Here is a 17,906-nt window from a genome sequence, read left to right on the forward strand (position 1 = left end):
GACCACACAAACAGGATTTCATGATAAGCTAGGCAAATGGCATCAATGTGACAACGGTGAGCGTCACATAATCTGATCCTGAGTCAATCCACCATGGGCGTCCGTATCCATGTTATCGGTGGGTGCTCCAGGAGTTAGGTATTTGACAAAACCCAGGCCAAGAGGACGACCGCCGTACTGATATCCCTGGAACTTCGCAATAGCCGTCTCTGCTGTATCAGCAGTGTCAAAGCGGACAACGCCAGAGCCACGTGAACGACCACTGGGCTCGTACTGGATCTCTGCCTGCTCGACTTTACCAATCGTGGTGAATAACTCGACCAGGTCTTCGTTGCTTGTAGACCAAGGAAGCTGCAAATAACGAGTTAGACATTAGTGCTGCGATGAATAGAAAGTAGACGCCTTCAAGAAGTGAAGTTAGTGGCTTACATTTCTGACGAAAATGATCTGGCTGCGTTCAGTGCCGGAGGTGGCATAGTCGGTGAAAGGGTTAGGGGTAAGAGCAGGGCCACTGCCATGCCCACCGCCTCCGGAATTGCCAGCGCCGGAATCGAAGCCGCCCCCGGCACCACCATAACCGCCACGGCCACCGAAGCTGCTAAAGCCGCCGCGGCCACCCATGCCACCACGGCCGCCGAAGCCTCCACCGAATCCACCGCGGCCGAATCCACCGCGGCCGGGGAAGCCACCAGCGTGAGCAAACCGATCTTCGCGGACTTCCAGAATGCGGCCTTGCCAATCGAATCCGTTGAACTGCTGGATAGCATTGCGGGCATCGTCGGGGCTTTCAAAAACGACAATACCCGATCCCTTGGATCTGCCATCGGGGCCAATATTGATATCGGCTCGAGCAACTCCCGCGATTCGAGCTATGACAAGTAATGAAGTTAGTTGGAGGATAATTATCACACCCTGGCGCATATTCAGAAGGATTTTTCGCGTACCGGCCTGGCGAAAGAGATCTTTCAAGTCTTGCCATCCGACGGTGAATGGGAGCTATAAATTATGTGGTTAGAAAGGGATAGATGAAACCCAGAGAATCATATAAGAGTGTCGGTCAATGCAGATGATGCAAGGGGCTTCAACTCACGTTCGCGACGTAAATCTGTCTGCTACCGCCGCCACCAGCATTGAAATTCATCTGACTGCCGCCATATCCTACATGGCCCATTGGGCCACCATAGCCTCCTCGGGGACCGGAAGATTGGTTGAATCGTGGTTCAGCCTCGCGGTCCTACGCGTGTTAGCAGTCATGATTGCTTTTATCGCCCGGAACACGGGTCAGGTCCTATTGCTACCATACCTCGCGGACGTAAACGAGACGGCCCATCAAGTTCTGGTTGCTAAGTGTCGCAACGGCGTTCTGCGCCTGCTCCCTGGTCGCATATTCCACAATTCTAGTGCCATGGTCAGTGGGAAGATTAACAAATACAGAGGACATCAAAAATGCAACGGGTGAATTTTGTGTCGACGTACCCGCATCCCTACAATAACCCAAGGAACAACGTTCCAACCCGTCAATCCAACAAGTTCCCATCATAAACAATCGGTATAGCTCAGGGGAGAAGGGGGGGAGGGGGGGGGGAGAAGAAAAGTAGCCCAGCCAAGACTACTCGTTGTAGTCGCCCACCTTCGACATTCCGTTTGGCAGCAAGAGAACATCCGCAAAAAGGACCTCACCAGCTGTTCATGTTGACAGGCAGTTAGCAGCAGAAGACAACATACCACCTTAAAAGGAAGGGTGCAGAGGAAGGGGGGGTATAAAAAGACCAACCCTGCCGCATAAAATCCTTCAAATGGTGCCATTTGACATCATAAGAGAGGTTTCCAACGTAGACACGGCGGTCTTGTTGCGAGCTATCGCGAACATTGGATAACATTTGGTCCCTGGCTGCGGTGCGGTCATCTTGTGAACGGTGAGGAGCGCTTCCGCCACTGTAGTTTGCGGCAGGCGGTGTTCCAGAAGGCGGTGCCTGTCCGGCCATCGGAGAGCGGGACCGTCTCGATGTTCGACGATAATTTGGGCTACGAGAGCGGTTGTTACGTGGTGAGAAAGATCGACGGTGGCCACCTGTAGAACGGCCGGGGCTCCGGGATCGACCACGATGGGGTGAACGAGAGCGTTCGCGCTGCCATGCACAGTTAGCCATACTCAGGAGGCTTATGCGTCCGTGGCAAGTCTCGTAGAAGGCAAGCCTGAGCGGGAACGTAATAGTATGCCAAAATCCAACCACAGCGTGACGTCGGACACAGCCCTCGTCTATTTCCACATTCTTACCGTTCTATGTGTGTTTCCCGAGTCGGCTGTGTTTTGGGGAATGGAAGTTAGCAACCTTGTAGTTAAAATGGGTCACCAGCAGATCAGTGATCGTGGTAGGCAAGAAGCCGCAATTGATGGAAAATAAAGAACAAAGCGATGACGATGAGACAGATGGCAACTCTGCAGAAAGAGGGGGAAACACAAGTGGAAGCAGGCAGGTGCTTATATAGGAAGACTGTGCAAAGGGGAAATCTGGACGTGGGATGCGAGGTACGAAGTGAGGTGGGAAAAACGAAGTACACTGAGGGGGGTAAGAGGTGGCTGCTACGGGCGGAAGTAGTGGACACTCGCGCTTTCGTAAGAGGGAGTTAGTGGTAAGGAAAGAGGGAGAGGTTTGTCTACATGCGTGCGCATGCAGCCCAGTCTTGGGTGTTTGGGTATGTTATGTGTATGCATCGAAAGGAGCGGTTTTGAACTGGTGGGCGGCAGTTGTGTCCTATTGATGCTTTGTGCTGTGGCCCAGCGTCTTCGTTCAGGGAGCCATGTGCCTCGATCATTGTGAGCAAGACTAGCCGTCTAGGTGGTCACCTATATATGAGGGGAATGAGGTGATAATGAGGTGCGGTAGCAGGTGTCGGGAATTGACCAATGTACCAAAGCTGTTATCCGCTGTGTGAAGACGGCAGTATGCTATGCAGAGGCGGCTGGAAGGAAGGACGGGGACACAGCTGCAAGGTGTTGGTGCATGGGGGCGCAAAGGGGGAGAGATGAGCGGCTAGCACAAAGGCGCAGACTGTGGTACAGCGTGAATCACCGTATTCGTTGTTTTTTGTCCTTCTGTACCATCGAGACCAGGAACGAGGTACAGGCGCCAAGCGAACGTGTCAAGGTTTGCTCGGTGGACGGTTAGGGTGGTCAGTATGCAAGCGAGAAAGGGCTGACAGAGAAGAGGAGAGAAGAGAAGAAAAGGGAAAACGTGATACAGGCAAGCGAAGAGTCACAAAACCATTGCCGGACGTACAAGACCGAGGGAGTTGATAGGAGGATAATGGGGACGAAGATGATGCCGTGCGGTTGCCAATGAGCATGGGACATCAAGAGCATCAGACAACGACGAAGGAAGTCGACGATGGAGACGGCGCGAGCTGGGCAGGAAGCCAAAAGGACAGATCCACGGCAACGAGGATGGACCGGACTCGGAAAGGGAGGCAGTCCTGACGGACACACAGGGCAGCCAGAGGGTGAGAAGACAAGGGAGTTGAAGCAGGCACGTATGCACGAGAGGGCCTGCAACCGTTTGAAAAGGGCGACGACGGATTGAAAAGGCGGGAGACAGAAGGCACGAGAAAGACGAAGAACACGAAGAACTCAAAACTTACCCATGATGATATACTTTGTGCAGACAGGAGCCGAGTGCAGCAACGAGGAGGGGCAAACCTAGCCGTGTACGAACGTCCCACGGTCTGCTCTGGTAGGTGGATGGGGAGTTTAGGAAAGAGTGCTGCAAGTACAACCGAGCTGGCAAAGGAGACAAGGGATGGCGTTGCTGTTGTACTTGTTGCGACGGGAGGGGGAGGTGATGAGGAGCACGCAGTAGCAGCAGGGTGATGAGGAGCGTGAGGGGGCAGGGGGGACCACAGCACTTACAGGCTGGAAAAGAGTACGTCGTATGGCGGCGTGGGCGATGTGAATGGCGTAGGCAGGCGTTTCAGGGGCGTTGCGGTGGTTGGATTGGATGGGCGATGGTGTGCGGCGAGTGGTGCGGTGCGTGGTATGTGAGAGCGGGAAAGGAAGAGAGGGAGAGGGAATGTCGGAGATGCAGAAAGCTCTGCAGGAAGAGGGAGTGGAGGAAGGTCCTTTGGTTGGCTAGATGGGAAGGAGGTGGGGGGGTGTGATGGAGTACCGAGAAGGGCCTGGCCAGACAGGTATTGAAAAGCTCAACAGTCCTTTGGTCGAGACGCGACTAGCTCAAGGCACGGCTGTGGACGGAGTAATTACATAGTAATACAAAGTCGCCAGTGGTCCTCCGCACCGAGACAAACGGTTGACGTGCGAGTATGTGATATTTCGCGTTGCGAATGCGAGCAACATTTGCAAAACAGAATAACAGAATTTTGCAAGGTTTTGCTGTTGCCTTTGCTTCCCTGCGCCGCCAGAGGGAGGGCGACAAAATTGGTAGAGCGGACGTGGGCGCCCGTGTCAGAAACGGGGACTTGCTAAAGGAAAAGGAAGGGTGGCAGGAATGGTTTAATGCCGGATTTCAGTCACAAAGGGCGAGAACACACGAAAAGACGTAACATGCAAAAAAGCGTACGTCGTATTTGTACACGAAGGCTGAGAGGGTACATGTTTGTATGGTGTGTGTGGTGTGTGGTGTGTGTGGGGAGAGAAACGACAATTGCTTTTGTGAGGCGCGAGGTGAGAGACACGCGGCTGCCACATTGGGCGAGGTGGGCAGAGTGCGAGGGCTTTGTGTCCAAGCCATGCCCAAGCTGAGCCCAAGGAATGGATGCTACAGGAGGAGGGTTTGTTACGGGCTTGGGAGGCACAATTTGAGGCTCGTCGTCGATGCTTCCTGCTCGGTCTGGTGCAAGCAATGCCCTGCGCACCTGCCTCGTTCTGCAGTTAACGAAACACGTCGACAGCTAAGGAAGCAAGCCAGTCGGCTCGCAAGCATGGCAGCTACGAAGCAAGTGCTGCACTCCAGCAATCTAGCAATCTAGGAAGTCAGCAAGCCAGGTCCGGTCAAGGCACCAGAGGCGTTTTGTTGATGGGCGAATCACAGACTGCGCTGATGGACGCGGGTAAGGCATGGGCGCGTATGTGGGTCGCTGCGGAGTTGTGCAGCTCGTTGCACTTCAGCGACTACTTCAGTTCCATACCACGTTCGAAGTACAGAGTACTTTATGATGTAAGACATGAATGTGTCTTGTAGGTGCAAACGCATTTCAGATTATTGCAAAGTAATACTCTATACCTTTATCCGTATACAATCTCGGCAGCTCGTGTCTCGTAGGGCCCTTGTTCATCGCCGACTTCGGGCTGCGGCAGGGCTGCCCAGCCCAACCCTGGTAGGTCGTATTCCATGTATGCTTTGGTCGCGGTATGTCGTACTCTGTATGTTGTAACTACCATGTCCCGAAGTGTTTTGTGTAAGGTTCTAGGGGAAACAGGAGATCTTGGCGGGCGGGAGTGTTCTGTACGGCTACAAGCAACCTAGCGGGCCCTGACATGGTAAATCCCCATTTGTCGTGAAAGGTTGAGTTAATCGGGCGATAGCCTTGCACTGTTTAAAGCACTTAGGAACCCATTCCCGAGACCCTTCCACCATTTTACGCTCTCTTTTAAAATTCTTTCCAAAGCCATTCACCCAACCACCACATCCTTTGCCCCTTCACCCCCGTTCTCTACATAGCGCGCAGCCATGCCACTTTATGTAGTCTGTCTCCCGCCCAGGCTCCGTCCCAAACCTGGCGCTCACAACGATATGCCGCTGTAGGCTGTAGTCCCAAGGACCTGGCGCTGCGACTTGTATGCTTCTGGGCAAGCCCTGATTTGCCCGACAAGATAAAACGTGTGTTAGCAACGGCCTTGTCGAATTGCCCAACATGCAAACAAAAGCGACTGTGCATTGCGCCGTGCTGCGAGTGGGAGTGCCCTCTGCGAGCAGTTGTAGCCTTTTTTCTGCCAAGCCTGCTGCAGGAGAAACCAAAACGCCGACGTGCAGAGCAAAGCACCGGAAGATGATGCGGCATGACAACCTCTGCACATATGCAACTTTGTGAAGCTCTCTCCGTCCCCTCCCCATGGCATACTTTGACCCATTTCTCTCGTATGCCGTCCTTCCACCACACAGCGGCCGCTGGACGTCTACCACCTAGGTTCCGAACTGTCCCTGCGGCAAAGCATCTATTTCCATAGGTCGTATATGCATCTTTAATTAGGTGCATTACGTCGTGCGATGTATTTTGTACGTACGACTAAAATTGTAAGTGTATTTCTACGAGCCTCAAAAACGAACTCAGTAATAGAGCATCAAACCGCACTAATTTTTCTCCGACAGAGTCTCGGGCGGTTTGCCCCGCTGAATCAATGGCCTATGGGCTGGGCGACGTAATTACTACTACGTTATTACGACGTGGTAATAATTACAGGCCTAAGCGGAGTCACTGTTGTCTGGAATGGCTCAAGTCCACAGGCCTGGCTAGACTCTGGCCAGCAAGAAACCAGGCTTTTTTTTTTGGAGGTGCATCGAACTCAGCGTACGTCGTGGATCACAACAATTTACGACGAGCACAAACAACATTCCCCGACACGATCTCCTCGACTGCTTTACACCATCCACGACATAAGCCGCCGCCATTCCACTATGTTGCCATCACTTCTTAGACATACTGCGGAAGCCACCGCCGCCCGGAGTTTTGTCCGGCTTCGCTCTCCCGCTCACGGCCAGCACCGTGCATTGTCTTTCACGACGCCGGCGACTATACGTCACTGCTCCCGGCAACCCTGCTATGCGCGCCCCGACACCGCTACCTTCTCTGATGCCGGCCGTGGCTTTCACTCCTTCGACCACCCTAACGAAACGCCCTCACAGGACCGTTTCAGTGACGCCGAGAATGCCATTCTGACAGCTGCGGCCCGCCATATACCGACGCACGGGTTCACCGAGCACACCGTTGCTCTCGGTGTCTACGATGCCGGCTACCCGGCCATCAGCATAAATATCCTGCCCGATGGTGTCTTCAGCCTAGTGCGTTGGCACCTGATGAACCAGCGTACCAACCTAGCCACCCGCTGCCGCGAGATTCTGGGAGAAGCACCTCCGGATGACGTGGTGCTAGCCCCAGCAGAAGTGGCTAGCAGAGCCGAACGTATCATTTGGGGGCGGCTGCTGGGAAATAAAGACGTCGTAGGACGCTGGCAAGAGGTGAGATCAACTAGGTTGAACAATGTGTGCAATGTGTGCCTCTGAATCGGGCGACATGGCGTGTCTATCCATTTGAGTGCCTCGGTGCCAGTTCGAGCGTTTTATTTTTTTATTTTTTATTTTTTTATTCTTTTTTTGGTTGGGGGGAAAGGTCCTTGCTAACATTTCCATCTTGTCCAGGCCCTCGCTATTATGGCCCAGCCAAGCTACGTTCCTGCTTCACTGCGGGAGTTGTCCCTCCTGGCCGATGAGATCTGGGCGCTTGCTGGCGATAAGGCCGTTGATCCATCATGGTACACAAAGCGAGCTGCTGTCTCGGCCATCTATGTTTCAAGCGAACTTTTCATGACCACAGACAGTTCCGGCCCTGAATTCCCGGCTACTCGCGAATTCCTTGAGCGCCGCTTCCGCGAGTCGCAAGAGCTCGGTGGCTACGTTCGGTCTGTAGGGGAGTGGGTGAGCTTCGCTGCGAGTGCTGGCGTAAACGTGCTACGGAGCAAGAGTGTGAATGTATGAGCCCAACAGCATGACCACATGATATGGTAATGGTACGGACAATATTTTCCTGTGCCGTACCTGTTTTCTGACCTAATTGTAATATGATGCATGCTCTGTATATATATATATATATATATGTACACGACCATACGACTTATCAGCCGGTGACAATTCAAGTAGCTCGGAGCCCCTGTACGAATAGCGAATCGCCTTGTTCATTATAAGATATGTACACCCGGATGGCAAGCAATATTCATTATTATCAGTGTATTTTGTCAAACTACGTTCGTTGTTTTGCTCTTACGCCATCGAGTAGAAAGAAAAGGCCTGGAATCATTCACCACACCTCAGAGAAAGAGATATATAAACACAAATAAACAAATAAACCCTCTCCAGCGCTATCCGCCAAAGTTCAGAACATTTGACAAGAACATCGCCTGTCAGTTAGTTTACCCAAGAGGCACTCTGCTTGGAGTATAAACACCAGCATGTTTATATGCGCCTTTAAAACAAAAACAAATACAAAAACAAGACTCGCCGAGGGCACACGGTCAACGTCCAGTGCTCCATTTTTACTACATTTCGTCCAGTGTTCTCTGTCTCGGATCGGTTAACCGGATGATCCTGACATCTGGTGCATGCCGCGCATTGCCCTGGATGGCATTCGGTGTGATAAAGATATACTGCCGACCCACGGACCGACGTGCAGCATCCACCTGAAATATTAGTATGTTAGCAAGCGACCCAAATAAACAAAAGAAGAAAAGCAGAAGCAGAAGAAGTGATGGAAATGATCAACCGCCGGATTTGTAGGGCTTAACATACCAGCATGTTTGTGCTCACATCGCGGTTGACGTTGTCCATGAACACATCAAACTCATCCAGGCACCGCAGCGGAGAGCCCATCGCCTCCCATATGGCCAGTAGCAGGCAGATGGATGAGAACGACTTTTCGCCGCCCGAGAGCGTTCGCGTGTCGCGGCCTGAAACCTTCCGCCGTGTCTCGTCAGGCTCCACTTGTACGCGCAGCTTCTTACGTTTGTGGTCGAGAAGCAGCTTGCCACGGTAACCACGCTCCGACAGCAAATAAATGAAGTTGGTGCGGGAGTTGGCCGAAATGCGCCGTTGGAACAATCGCCACTTGGAAAGTCGCTCGCATAGCGCTACCTCGATGGCCTCGATGTGTTTCTTGCTGACTTCGCACACGGTCTTCATTTTCTCGAGCGCCGCTTTTGCGTCAACCAAGCGGTTATTGGCCTCCTCATCCGTCATGCCCAGATTCTTGCGGCGCTTTTCCAATTGTGCCACAAGAGACTCCATTTTCTTCTCGATACTGGCGTGCGTTTCGCCCTCTGGAATATCTACACGCCGCGGGCACACAGCCGCAGCATGGTTTGTAAACTCTTCCACAACTGAAGCCTGTTCGTCACGCTGGCGGTCGACCATTGCCTTGATTTCTTGTTGTTCGGTGAGGTTATCAAAAGCGTCATTTTTGGCCACCAAGGCCAAGCTGCGCAAGTCCTCGCGTTTCTCCTTGGTGCGGTTCGCCTTGTCAAGCCTGGCTGCAAAGTCCAGCTTCGTGGTTTTTGCCGCATCCAAGAGCCTTTTGGTCTCCTCCACCTTTGCATTTTGAAGGGTTTTTCGAATGTTCACGTCGCCGTATTGCCCACCAAACTGCTCCTTTTTCTCCTTTGCAACAGCTAGCTCTTGTTCAAATATATTCAAGCGCCCATCGGCACCGTCGAAGACGTCGAGCTCCTCTTCGATTTCGCGGATTGTCGCCCCCATGCTTCGCGCTGTCTTGCGTAGCACATCCAAGCGTCGCATGTGTGTGTTGATTTCCTTCCCGCGGTGCTGCTCTTCTCGTCTCACGCAATCGAGTTCTGTTCTTAACGCGTCCAGTTCGTGCTGATTCTGTGCCAAGATCTCCTTTTGGACATCGATTTGACTGCTGACATCTGTCTTCATCCGCGGTTTTTGCGTCAGGTTGGGAACTACTGGAGTTGTGCTCACGTTGTTGCCACCACGAGTTGCCAAGCGAAGACCTTCCCCTCGTTTTTTGTCGTGCAGTGCAAGACAGGCATTGACGTTTTGGGGTGCTGGTCCATTGAACATAATTTGCTCAGCATGTTTCCGGTTCTCGATAATGATGGTTTGCTCGATGAAGCTGTTGATGATGAGTTGGTCACGAATAAGAGGATCGTCGAATTCTAGAATGCGGAGAATCGTGTCAAACTGAGAGTCGGGCTCTTTTCCTTCGGTGTTGATAGAGCGAGTATTGGCAATCAAGACGGGGACATTGCTCATTCCCAGACGCTTGATGAGCGCACTCAAGTGCTGCTGGTCGGCGTGCGTCGTCACAATAAATCCGTTGAGCGACGCACCAAACGTTTTTTCAAGAATAGGCGCCCATACGGGTTTCGTAACTCGGATTTTGGTGCCCAGAGGGCCAATCGGCTTTCTGGAGAAACGGACATCTCTGTCGATGAGCGCCAGCAGTTGAGGCATGCGATTGTCGTAAGCGTCGTATGGCGATGAGGACCCGCGACTTTGTTGAAGGCTCCGGATTCGCGCCTCGCGAGACTTGACGTCACCCATTTTGCGTTCAACTTCTTGGCCTATTCTTTCTGTCTCCGCACGTGCCGCGGCAGCCTGTTCGTCGAGAGAGGGACGCCGTTCAATTTCACGACTGATGTCTTGGTTCACTTCCTGCAGTCTCGCTTTAGCAGCATCGAGGCGGGCTTGAGTCTCGCGGCGCGAATCGCCACTTGTATCCTCTAGTCGCTGCCTTTCGTCCCGGATCTTGCCCTCAAGCTCCCTAACCCGATCTGCGAATCCCTTCAAACGACTATGAATGTCGCGCTCGTCTGCATGCAGAGACCGCAATTCAGCGCTTGCGGCATTGTAATCTTCTGTGGCCTTATCCACAGCTTCCTTATAGCCGTCTTCTTCAGACCTGAGCGCAGCCAAATTCTCTTTTGCGCGGCGGAGGTTTTCGTCCTCAATCTCTAGCTTCTGAGTTGCAGCATCCCGCAGCTGCTCTGCATCTGCAATGTTCCTCAAGGCCTCAGACACAGATCTGTCGTAGTTTTGCAGAACGAGCTCTTGCTCTGCAACTTGCGACCATGCTAGCTGGTTCATATACTCGCGTTTTTTGGCACGCATTTCTTTGTTTCCTTCAATGACCTTTTGCACTCTGTCAGCTTCCTCGTGAATTTCCGTGAGTTGCGCAACACGTGCTTCGAGTTGTGGAATTCGTTCTGTGTGGGCGTCAAGGAATTGCTTTATCAGTTCATAGTCTTTATCGAGCTGTTCGAGTTGGACGCCCTGAACAAAGAACTTGTACTTGAGAGCAGGGGAGGAGCTGTTCAGAAACTGGCGCGCATTGTCCTGAGACAGTACGTTTAGTGGGTTATCCACCTGCAGGTAAAAGTACTCGACGATGTCGTCCACGTCAGCCCGTTTTGTCGAAATGAGTCGCTGGGTACCGGATTTGAGCTTGAAGCTGCTGGTGCCGGATTTCGAAAAGTGTCGCTCAACGATGATGGAGTCGCCGTAAACATCATGCTCGTAGGCATCGTCTCCGCAGTTCTTGATCCACACGGCCAAGAAGCCACGTTCTTCGCCCTGCTTGATAAAGTTTTTCAAGCTACCTCCACGGTTTGTCGTGCTTGCTTTGGCGCCCAGACACAAAGTGATTGCCGTCAGGATCGCGCTTTTGCCACTGCCATTCTCACCGACAATGAAGTTGAGCAATGGGCCGAGTTCACATTCAAGTCTGCTGTGGCACATGAAATTCACACAAGTGACGCGCTCGATGATGCCATTCATTGCTCTTCTATTCTCGCCACTGATGTCGTCGGCCATAGCAGCGCTGCGAAGAGCTCGCTGCTCCAACCGTTGTGTGGCAATCATGTCGTCTCCTTCCTCGTATTGCAGATGCTCGAAGCCCATGTCTCGCATCAGCTCGTATTGCGAGGGGCCTTCGCCCTCTTCATTGGCGTCGCTTTGTACGGACTGGGCATCGTCGTCATCATCCTGTTCGATGTCGTGGTTGTCGGGCGCAAGACAGTCTCCTGAGGCAGTGTCTTCCGAAGACGGTTGGTGGCGAGGTAGACGGGATTCCTTAATTTCGGAGATCCGTACACGCTTTGTTCTCTGCTTGTGTAGTAGTTGTGTTAAAATATTGTATTCTTCAGAGGGCAATGGTTAAAAGGGATTTAAACTTGCCGCTGCATGCTGCAAAGTTGAGCTTGACTTGGCCACATCAACAACCTCGAGCTCGGTTTCGGTCACCGGTCCATCATCTTCCAAAGCGAGGTGTGATCGTTTCCTCTGTGAACGTTCAGGTCCATGCTTTGAGGCGCTCATTAGACCAGGCATCCTGAGGTAGTGTGAATCATGCAGGGAAGATCGTCAATGTGTGGGACGGCGCTTGGGATGTTGGCTCGATGAGCTGCTTCCGGTGACAAGCAGCTGGTGCGATTCTTTTCGCATGGATTGTGTCGTTGGGTTTGTTGGGTTTGTTGCGCTGGTTGGCTTTACTTTTTTTGTCTCACTACTACGGTCTCAGCTCTGAAATTGTAGTGGGATAGATGAGGTGAGCCTGACGCGATGATGTTCACAAACACGCGTTTATTAATTGCGCGCTAAGGGCTCTATGTCATGGATGAAGCGCTGCCTGTCGACCCACAGGACAAGATGACTAACAGTTGGCCACATACAACAGATGAGTGGCTGGCGGAAAGCTAGCGACTCGTAATTTACGCGCGGGTTTAGTGACCAAACTCTTTTTCAGATGTAATTATGTCGTACGCCCGTAGTTGCTTCTTGATTACTCCGTACTTCCCTTCTAATTGATTGTGAGATCTAGTCCGAAGCCGTGAAGAGTGCGCCAATGACCTTTTTATCTCCCTCTACGACGGTGTTTTGGATCTTGTTATAATACTCAGTTCATAATCCCAGCTCCTTGCTCATATCTTTTTACCCAGGCAATTCCTGCCATCGAAACTGTGTCACCCGGATATCCTTACATCCGAGCCAAAATCCTGCCTGTGGCTCGATGCTCCCTCTTTTGTTAACGCTTCAACGAGGATTCTTGCTTGCCTGGATGTAGCATGGACACAGTCGAGAAATGCGGCGCCGGTGAAGCTTTGTCATCTTCATGCGAAATGACTTTAGAAAGTGACACCGCAGAATACATGCTTTTCGTGTGCGATGATGGTCAGGACGGGGTTGCGGCCGCCTCAAAGCCTTTGGAAAGACTGGATAAGCTTCGCAAAGCAGCTCTCCGGCTGTCCGAGCCCTTGACAGAGGACTACATCTGGCAACGAGACGGATTTGACCTTCGGGTAGTTAGTCGAAAGGGTACGCATATGCTTTAATTGCTCAGATTTCCTGTGGAGCTGGATGGCGCACGCTGATCTGTTCTTAATATCTCATTTACTGACTTGTTTAAAAGGCCTACTGTACCTCAATGGACGGACAAGCTTCGGCGATTGTGTCGAGGATGAGTGGTTCATCGTATATATGCTGCGCGAGCTGACTAAGTCGTTCCCTGGTGCCTGGGCCCGGATATGTGACAGCGATGGCGAGTTTTTACTCGTTGAGGGTGCCAGAGCTGTTCCATCCTGGCTCAACCCAGAGATCGATGCGAACCGGATATGGATCCATAATGGTATGCTCAAGATCATCCCCTGTGGCGCTGGCCGGACCACAGAAAAGGTCTCTGTAGCCGCTTCCGATCAAACGATCCTTTCACTGGAGAGTGCGGTTTCAATTATCAGAAACGCGCCCGATACTTTGAAACATTTACCTGCTCTTGATGACGAGGTCTTTCACCGACTGCGAAAATATCCCGACTACCTTACTACCTCAGTTCACTATGCGCGGCTTGTTCTTCCCCGCAAAATTGCTTACATCTTGCATGACCGACCGCGAGCTGTTGCTCCAGCTGTAGAGGCTTTCGTCTCTCGTGACCCGCTTACAACTAAGCGCATGCTCGACCTGGCCTGTTCAGAAACCCATTTGCAGTTTCCCCCGTCTGACCTGGTTTTTACCAGCGTCAGATTTACGAGAGTGATGTACGCTCAGTTGAGAGGTCAGCGATTTACACCACCAAATGGCTGGCCGGCATTGTTCGGCCCCGTCGCCGAAGCAGTATATTTTCCGAAATGCAACATAACCATCGGCGAAGAGGATATAGCGTTGCGAGAAAAGTCGGATGTCACCAAAGAGCTGAGCATGAAGCTCACGTTTGGGTTCGAAATAATGGTTGCAGCGTTGGAGACAAGTAACAGCCGCGTTGTGCGCGAAGTTGGGTTAGTTCTTGAGGATCTTGCCGAGGAAGGAGATTACAGACCAGTTCTGCCAAGTAACGAGGAGATTCGTGCTTGGAAGAATGTCGACCGCGAAAGTGACGAAGCCTGGCTCAATATCAAATTTGAGGACTTTGAGCGAGAGCTGGGTGGAGGTGGCCAGGAGCAACCAACATCACCTCCTACGACAAAACATATGACAGAGAGGGGCCCGGAACGTGACGGTGCCTTTGGATTTGGGGATGCTCAGTTGCAGACTGATCTCCGAAGAGTCGTCTCGCAATTTCATTCCTTTGTGAATGATGATGCTGCTGGCATTGACGGCGCAGTTGTTGATAACATGGACAGAGACGACGAGGACGATACTGTCAACGACATGAGCGGAGAGAGTAGCGATGAGGAGGACGACGGAGTCGCCTTCGACGAAATGGACTTTTCACGTCTTATGAGGCAAATGATGGGATTTCCACCATCCAACACTGCGACAAGAACGGATACAACGATACAAGAAAATGCAAAAACAGAACGCATAGATGGCACTGACGAGGTAATTCTGACACCCCGCAGGCCAGCTGCGGATATAGGGCATGGTGTCGATGGAGGTGAAGACGTCCCAAGACTCGCTGCCCAGTTTGAAGCCGAACTAAAAGGCCACGGCGCTTTAAGACTTAATCCACCTAAAAGCGGAATGGCTGCCAAAGGGCATGGGACCAAGGATCCTGCTCTTGGTGGTGCGTCCAACAGTCCCATTTTATATGTCGACTCAGAAAGCGACGACGAAGGGAATGTGGACGTGGATTTCAACCTGGCCAAGAATCTCCTAGAGAGCTTCAGAGGCCAAGAAGGCATGTCTGGACCAACCGGCAACATACTGAGTATGTTGGGATTAGCTCTCCCTCGAGACAAGGATAACGACACAGATGGCAGTTAAAACATACTACAGCTTTAACAATTATAGTTCTCAACCCCACGGCCTTATTATAATTATGATTATCCGCCTTTCTCAGCCATTCCTGGCCATTGGTGTGTAGCTAGGCAGAACCCCCTTGGGGAAAAAACCTACCGTACTAAGTAGGTAAATATTCTAAGTTGCAAATAAGCAGAGTAGGCCACTAATAGGCAACGAGTGGGTAAATACAACAGAAAAGAGAGGAGCATAAAACAAGCTACGCATAACACGTAGGCGAGGCAAAATGTAAAAAATAAGTGCTGCGTGTGCCTGCCAAGGGGACCTTTCCCTGGGGCCAAGGACCACCTCTAACTCCCCGTTAAGTCCCTACTCCGGGAGCCTGCCGCTCCGAATAACCCACTGTATGTGTGGCCGAGCACGACAGTAGCACGTGGGCGGGGGCCTCCTCCTCCTCCGCTCCGCAGCGGCAAGCCTGCGAGTCAACGGAATGCCCCTGGAAGAGGTAGGCGTTCAGGTCTACGTACCCGGTGCGGATCTGTGTGAGAAGGCTGCATTCGGCCATGATTAAATAACAGTGGTGATGTAGGACGGCTTATGCCGTCCTGTACGGCGATCGAGCTACAGGTGAGCTGACGCAGTGGCCCTTCCCGGCTTCTCACCGCCAACGTACCTTTCACTGGCCAGCAATGTCGGCCAGACAACTTCCCAGGATCTCTGCGTGCCTGGGAGGCCGTATTCGCTGGGTGCGGCATCTCGCCCCCCGAGTCGACCGCGCTTTAGCCTAATAGTCTGGGCGAGATACGAATATGGCGCCGCGGTGTTGCAGGCAAAGGGTGAGCTGTACAACACCGGCCTCGGAGTGGGAGGAGGCGGATAGGTGTGGACCGGTAAGCCCGAGTGACTCTCCGTAGGTAGCTATGGAATATCGTGTCTAGCGAGTTGTCGGTCGGCGGTTGTTGGGGTCAGGGAGGAAGACGCTCTCGCCGTATTCCGACGTGCTCCGGAGCACTGCCGCGTAGATTATACGGGCCCATGGTAGCGTACAGCTCCGACCTCATGACCTTCTTTCGGGCTCCAACCTCCTGACGACAAACCGCAGACATCTCAGCCCCGGGGGCCCTCTTCAGCGCATTCGGATTTGGACCTCTTGGAAGGCGATATCTCTCCACTTGACCGCCGGTGTCGAAACTGACGTTTTGTGTCTATATCTATAGTATCAAGCTTGGCCAAAATTTCCGTCAACCGTTTCCTGGCAGCAAGCTCTCTCGCGGTCTGATCTCTTGTGGGGCGGTAAAAACCTCTCACAATCTGTACGATGGCATGGTAGCACTGGTAGAGCAGAACCCGAATTGCACTGCTCTCACTTTCCTCTTGGCTGGTGAAAGAGTCATGAAGAGCTGAGTCGCCGCCGCTGCTTGCACCGTTGAAGCCATCAAGGAAAGGAGGGCTGGGGTGGTCGCAGAAGACCGACGCAAACAGGGGGTCGCCGAATATACAGTGGCTCCAGTCCCGCAGACCTGTTACAAATATATCCGCAGGCGGCTCAGAAGACTCGGGAGAGGACAACTGTGGAACGTCTTGCAAACACGAATTTTGCCCAATCTGGACATCGGCTCTCGAAGATGGCTCTTGATCCGTCGGTGAAGCGGGGAACGTGTTTCTCTGCTTAGGCTCCTTTAGTCCTGTCTTGTTTGGATCGCTGTCTGTTACCGGACATAAATATGAACTGGAAGAGTGTCGCCGAACGGCTGGTGAACGTTTAACGAGAAGGTTTGTATCGTCCATAGCGTCAACAATGACAAGAGAGGGTGTAGTAACGGAATCAAGGAGGTGGCCCAGTCGACAAAAGTGTTTTCTGACGGTCGAATACGCCAGAGACACGGCAACATCCTCCCCATCCCTTAAGATGCTTTCGAGTATAGAATGGAAAGCCACTGACCAGGAGCTCATACCCGTGACAAGATCGCCGACTTGCGGAATTCCAGGCTTGGAGTGTGGTGTTAAGACTGCTAGGGCAGGCCCGAAACTGCCTGATTTGGACGTGACTTGAGACAGGCGGCGGAGAAATTTACCTGCCTGGTAATCGACGGATGCGCGCTCCTCTGTTGTCAACGGTGACGAAAGGGCCGCGACGGGTGTTCCTGGAGGTGGTCGGAACACATTGAACTCCAGGAGAGATGGCGAGGACGAGGAGAACGAGGAAAGATACGAGGATAATGATGATGGCGGTGAAACAAAGCTTGATGAATCCACAGACGTAGCTGAATGTGGTTGCGGAGCCAGAGAGAGCGGACACGGGATATATTGAATTAGATCGGCTTTTACCATCTTGGGGAAGCCGGCTGGGTTGGAACGAACTGCCGTGAGACTCTTCTGGGCCGCTGGTCTGGGCTCTCTCGGTGCTCTCGACTCTGCGGCACACTGCTCTGGGTAGCATGGGCCCCTGGAAGAGATATATTCTGGAGATTGTGTCACAACCAGCTCGTCTTGGAGCCACCGGACAATGGCAGCTTCAGATCTTGCCATGTTTAGCTCGGAACGCAGCAGTCGTACTATAGGACGTGGTGGAAGGACCACGAGCAGAGTCGTCAGGTCGGACAGCTTGACTTCATATACTTGTTGCAGCCTATGGTGTGGTAGCAGATGTACCGAAGTTATAGCTGCATGTGGTGGGACAATGTTCGAGACGATGGACATTATGTCCTGAACGGACCCATCTATTGGCGGAGATACTCGCTGCATGGATGGCAGTGCCGTCCACGGTAAACCACGGGGTCCCAGTTTACAGCGTTGTCCCCCCACCCGGGGGTTCGCGTTTGCAATTGTGTGGTAGGTACGTTGTAATGAAAGAAGATCTGATGCAGCAGTTCTGCGAGATATATGTCCGAGACGCGAGAGCAGTGTAATTTGTTCGAGATGTGAAGACCATCAGGGAAGGGAAAGGGTTGCGCCTGACCGATGTGCCTGTTTTGGTGACGAGCCTGGTTGGTA

At 52.4% G+C, this 17,906-nt stretch overlaps 6 protein-coding genes across 6 annotated transcripts; 2 read left to right on the top strand and 4 right to left on the bottom strand.

Annotated features, from left to right (window-relative positions):
* Positions 1-63: 63 nt before the first annotated feature.
* Positions 64-1,441, bottom strand: SPSK_00528 (RNP domain protein; the record flags this gene model as incomplete). Its single annotated transcript, XM_016727495.1, has 5 exons — positions 64-351; positions 430-869; positions 945-996; positions 1,091-1,234; positions 1,304-1,441. The coding sequence occupies 5 exons, from the start codon at positions 1,439-1,441 to the stop codon at positions 64-66; spliced, it is 1,062 nt and encodes a 353-aa protein (XP_016582573.1).
* A 168-nt stretch (positions 1,442-1,609) lies between these two features.
* SPSK_00612 (RNA recognition motif (rrm) domain containing protein) lies at positions 1,610-2,150 on the bottom strand (the record flags this gene model as incomplete). Its single annotated transcript, XM_016727576.1, has 2 exons — positions 1,610-1,683; positions 1,775-2,150. The coding sequence occupies 2 exons, from the start codon at positions 2,148-2,150 to the stop codon at positions 1,610-1,612; spliced, it is 450 nt and encodes a 149-aa protein (XP_016582574.1).
* A 4,479-nt stretch (positions 2,151-6,629) lies between these two features.
* Positions 6,630-7,706, top strand: SPSK_00556 (ubiquinone biosynthesis protein mitochondrial precursor; the record flags this gene model as incomplete). The annotated part of the gene is made up of 2 exons (XM_016727522.1): positions 6,630-7,190; positions 7,371-7,706. The coding sequence occupies 2 exons, from the start codon at positions 6,630-6,632 to the stop codon at positions 7,704-7,706; spliced, it is 897 nt and encodes a 298-aa protein (XP_016582575.1).
* Positions 7,707-8,263: 557 nt separating this feature from the next.
* SPSK_00385 (SMC6 protein) lies at positions 8,264-12,071 on the bottom strand (the record flags this gene model as incomplete). Its single annotated transcript, XM_016727354.1, has 3 exons — positions 8,264-8,404; positions 8,514-11,846; positions 11,964-12,071. 3 exons carry the CDS (start codon positions 12,069-12,071, stop codon positions 8,264-8,266), a joined length of 3,582 nt encoding a protein of 1,193 aa, XP_016582576.1.
* Positions 12,072-12,859: 788 nt separating this feature from the next.
* Positions 12,860-14,936, top strand: SPSK_00459 (regulatory factor Sgt1; the record flags this gene model as incomplete). Its single annotated transcript, XM_016727428.1, has 2 exons — positions 12,860-13,055; positions 13,150-14,936. 2 exons carry the CDS (start codon positions 12,860-12,862, stop codon positions 14,934-14,936), a joined length of 1,983 nt encoding a protein of 660 aa, XP_016582577.1.
* A 1,083-nt stretch (positions 14,937-16,019) lies between these two features.
* Positions 16,020-17,612, bottom strand: SPSK_00508 (uncharacterized protein; the record flags this gene model as incomplete). The annotated part of the gene is made up of 1 exon (XM_016727476.1): positions 16,020-17,612. The coding sequence occupies one exon, from the start codon at positions 17,610-17,612 to the stop codon at positions 16,020-16,022; it is 1,593 nt and encodes a 530-aa protein (XP_016582578.1).
* Positions 17,613-17,906: the final 294 nt, after the last annotated feature.

The sequence above is a fragment of the Sporothrix schenckii genome (assembly GCF_000961545.1).
Source record: "Sporothrix schenckii 1099-18 chromosome Unknown Cont49, whole genome shotgun sequence".
Taxonomy (NCBI): Eukaryota; Fungi; Ascomycota; class Sordariomycetes; order Ophiostomatales; family Ophiostomataceae; genus Sporothrix; species Sporothrix schenckii.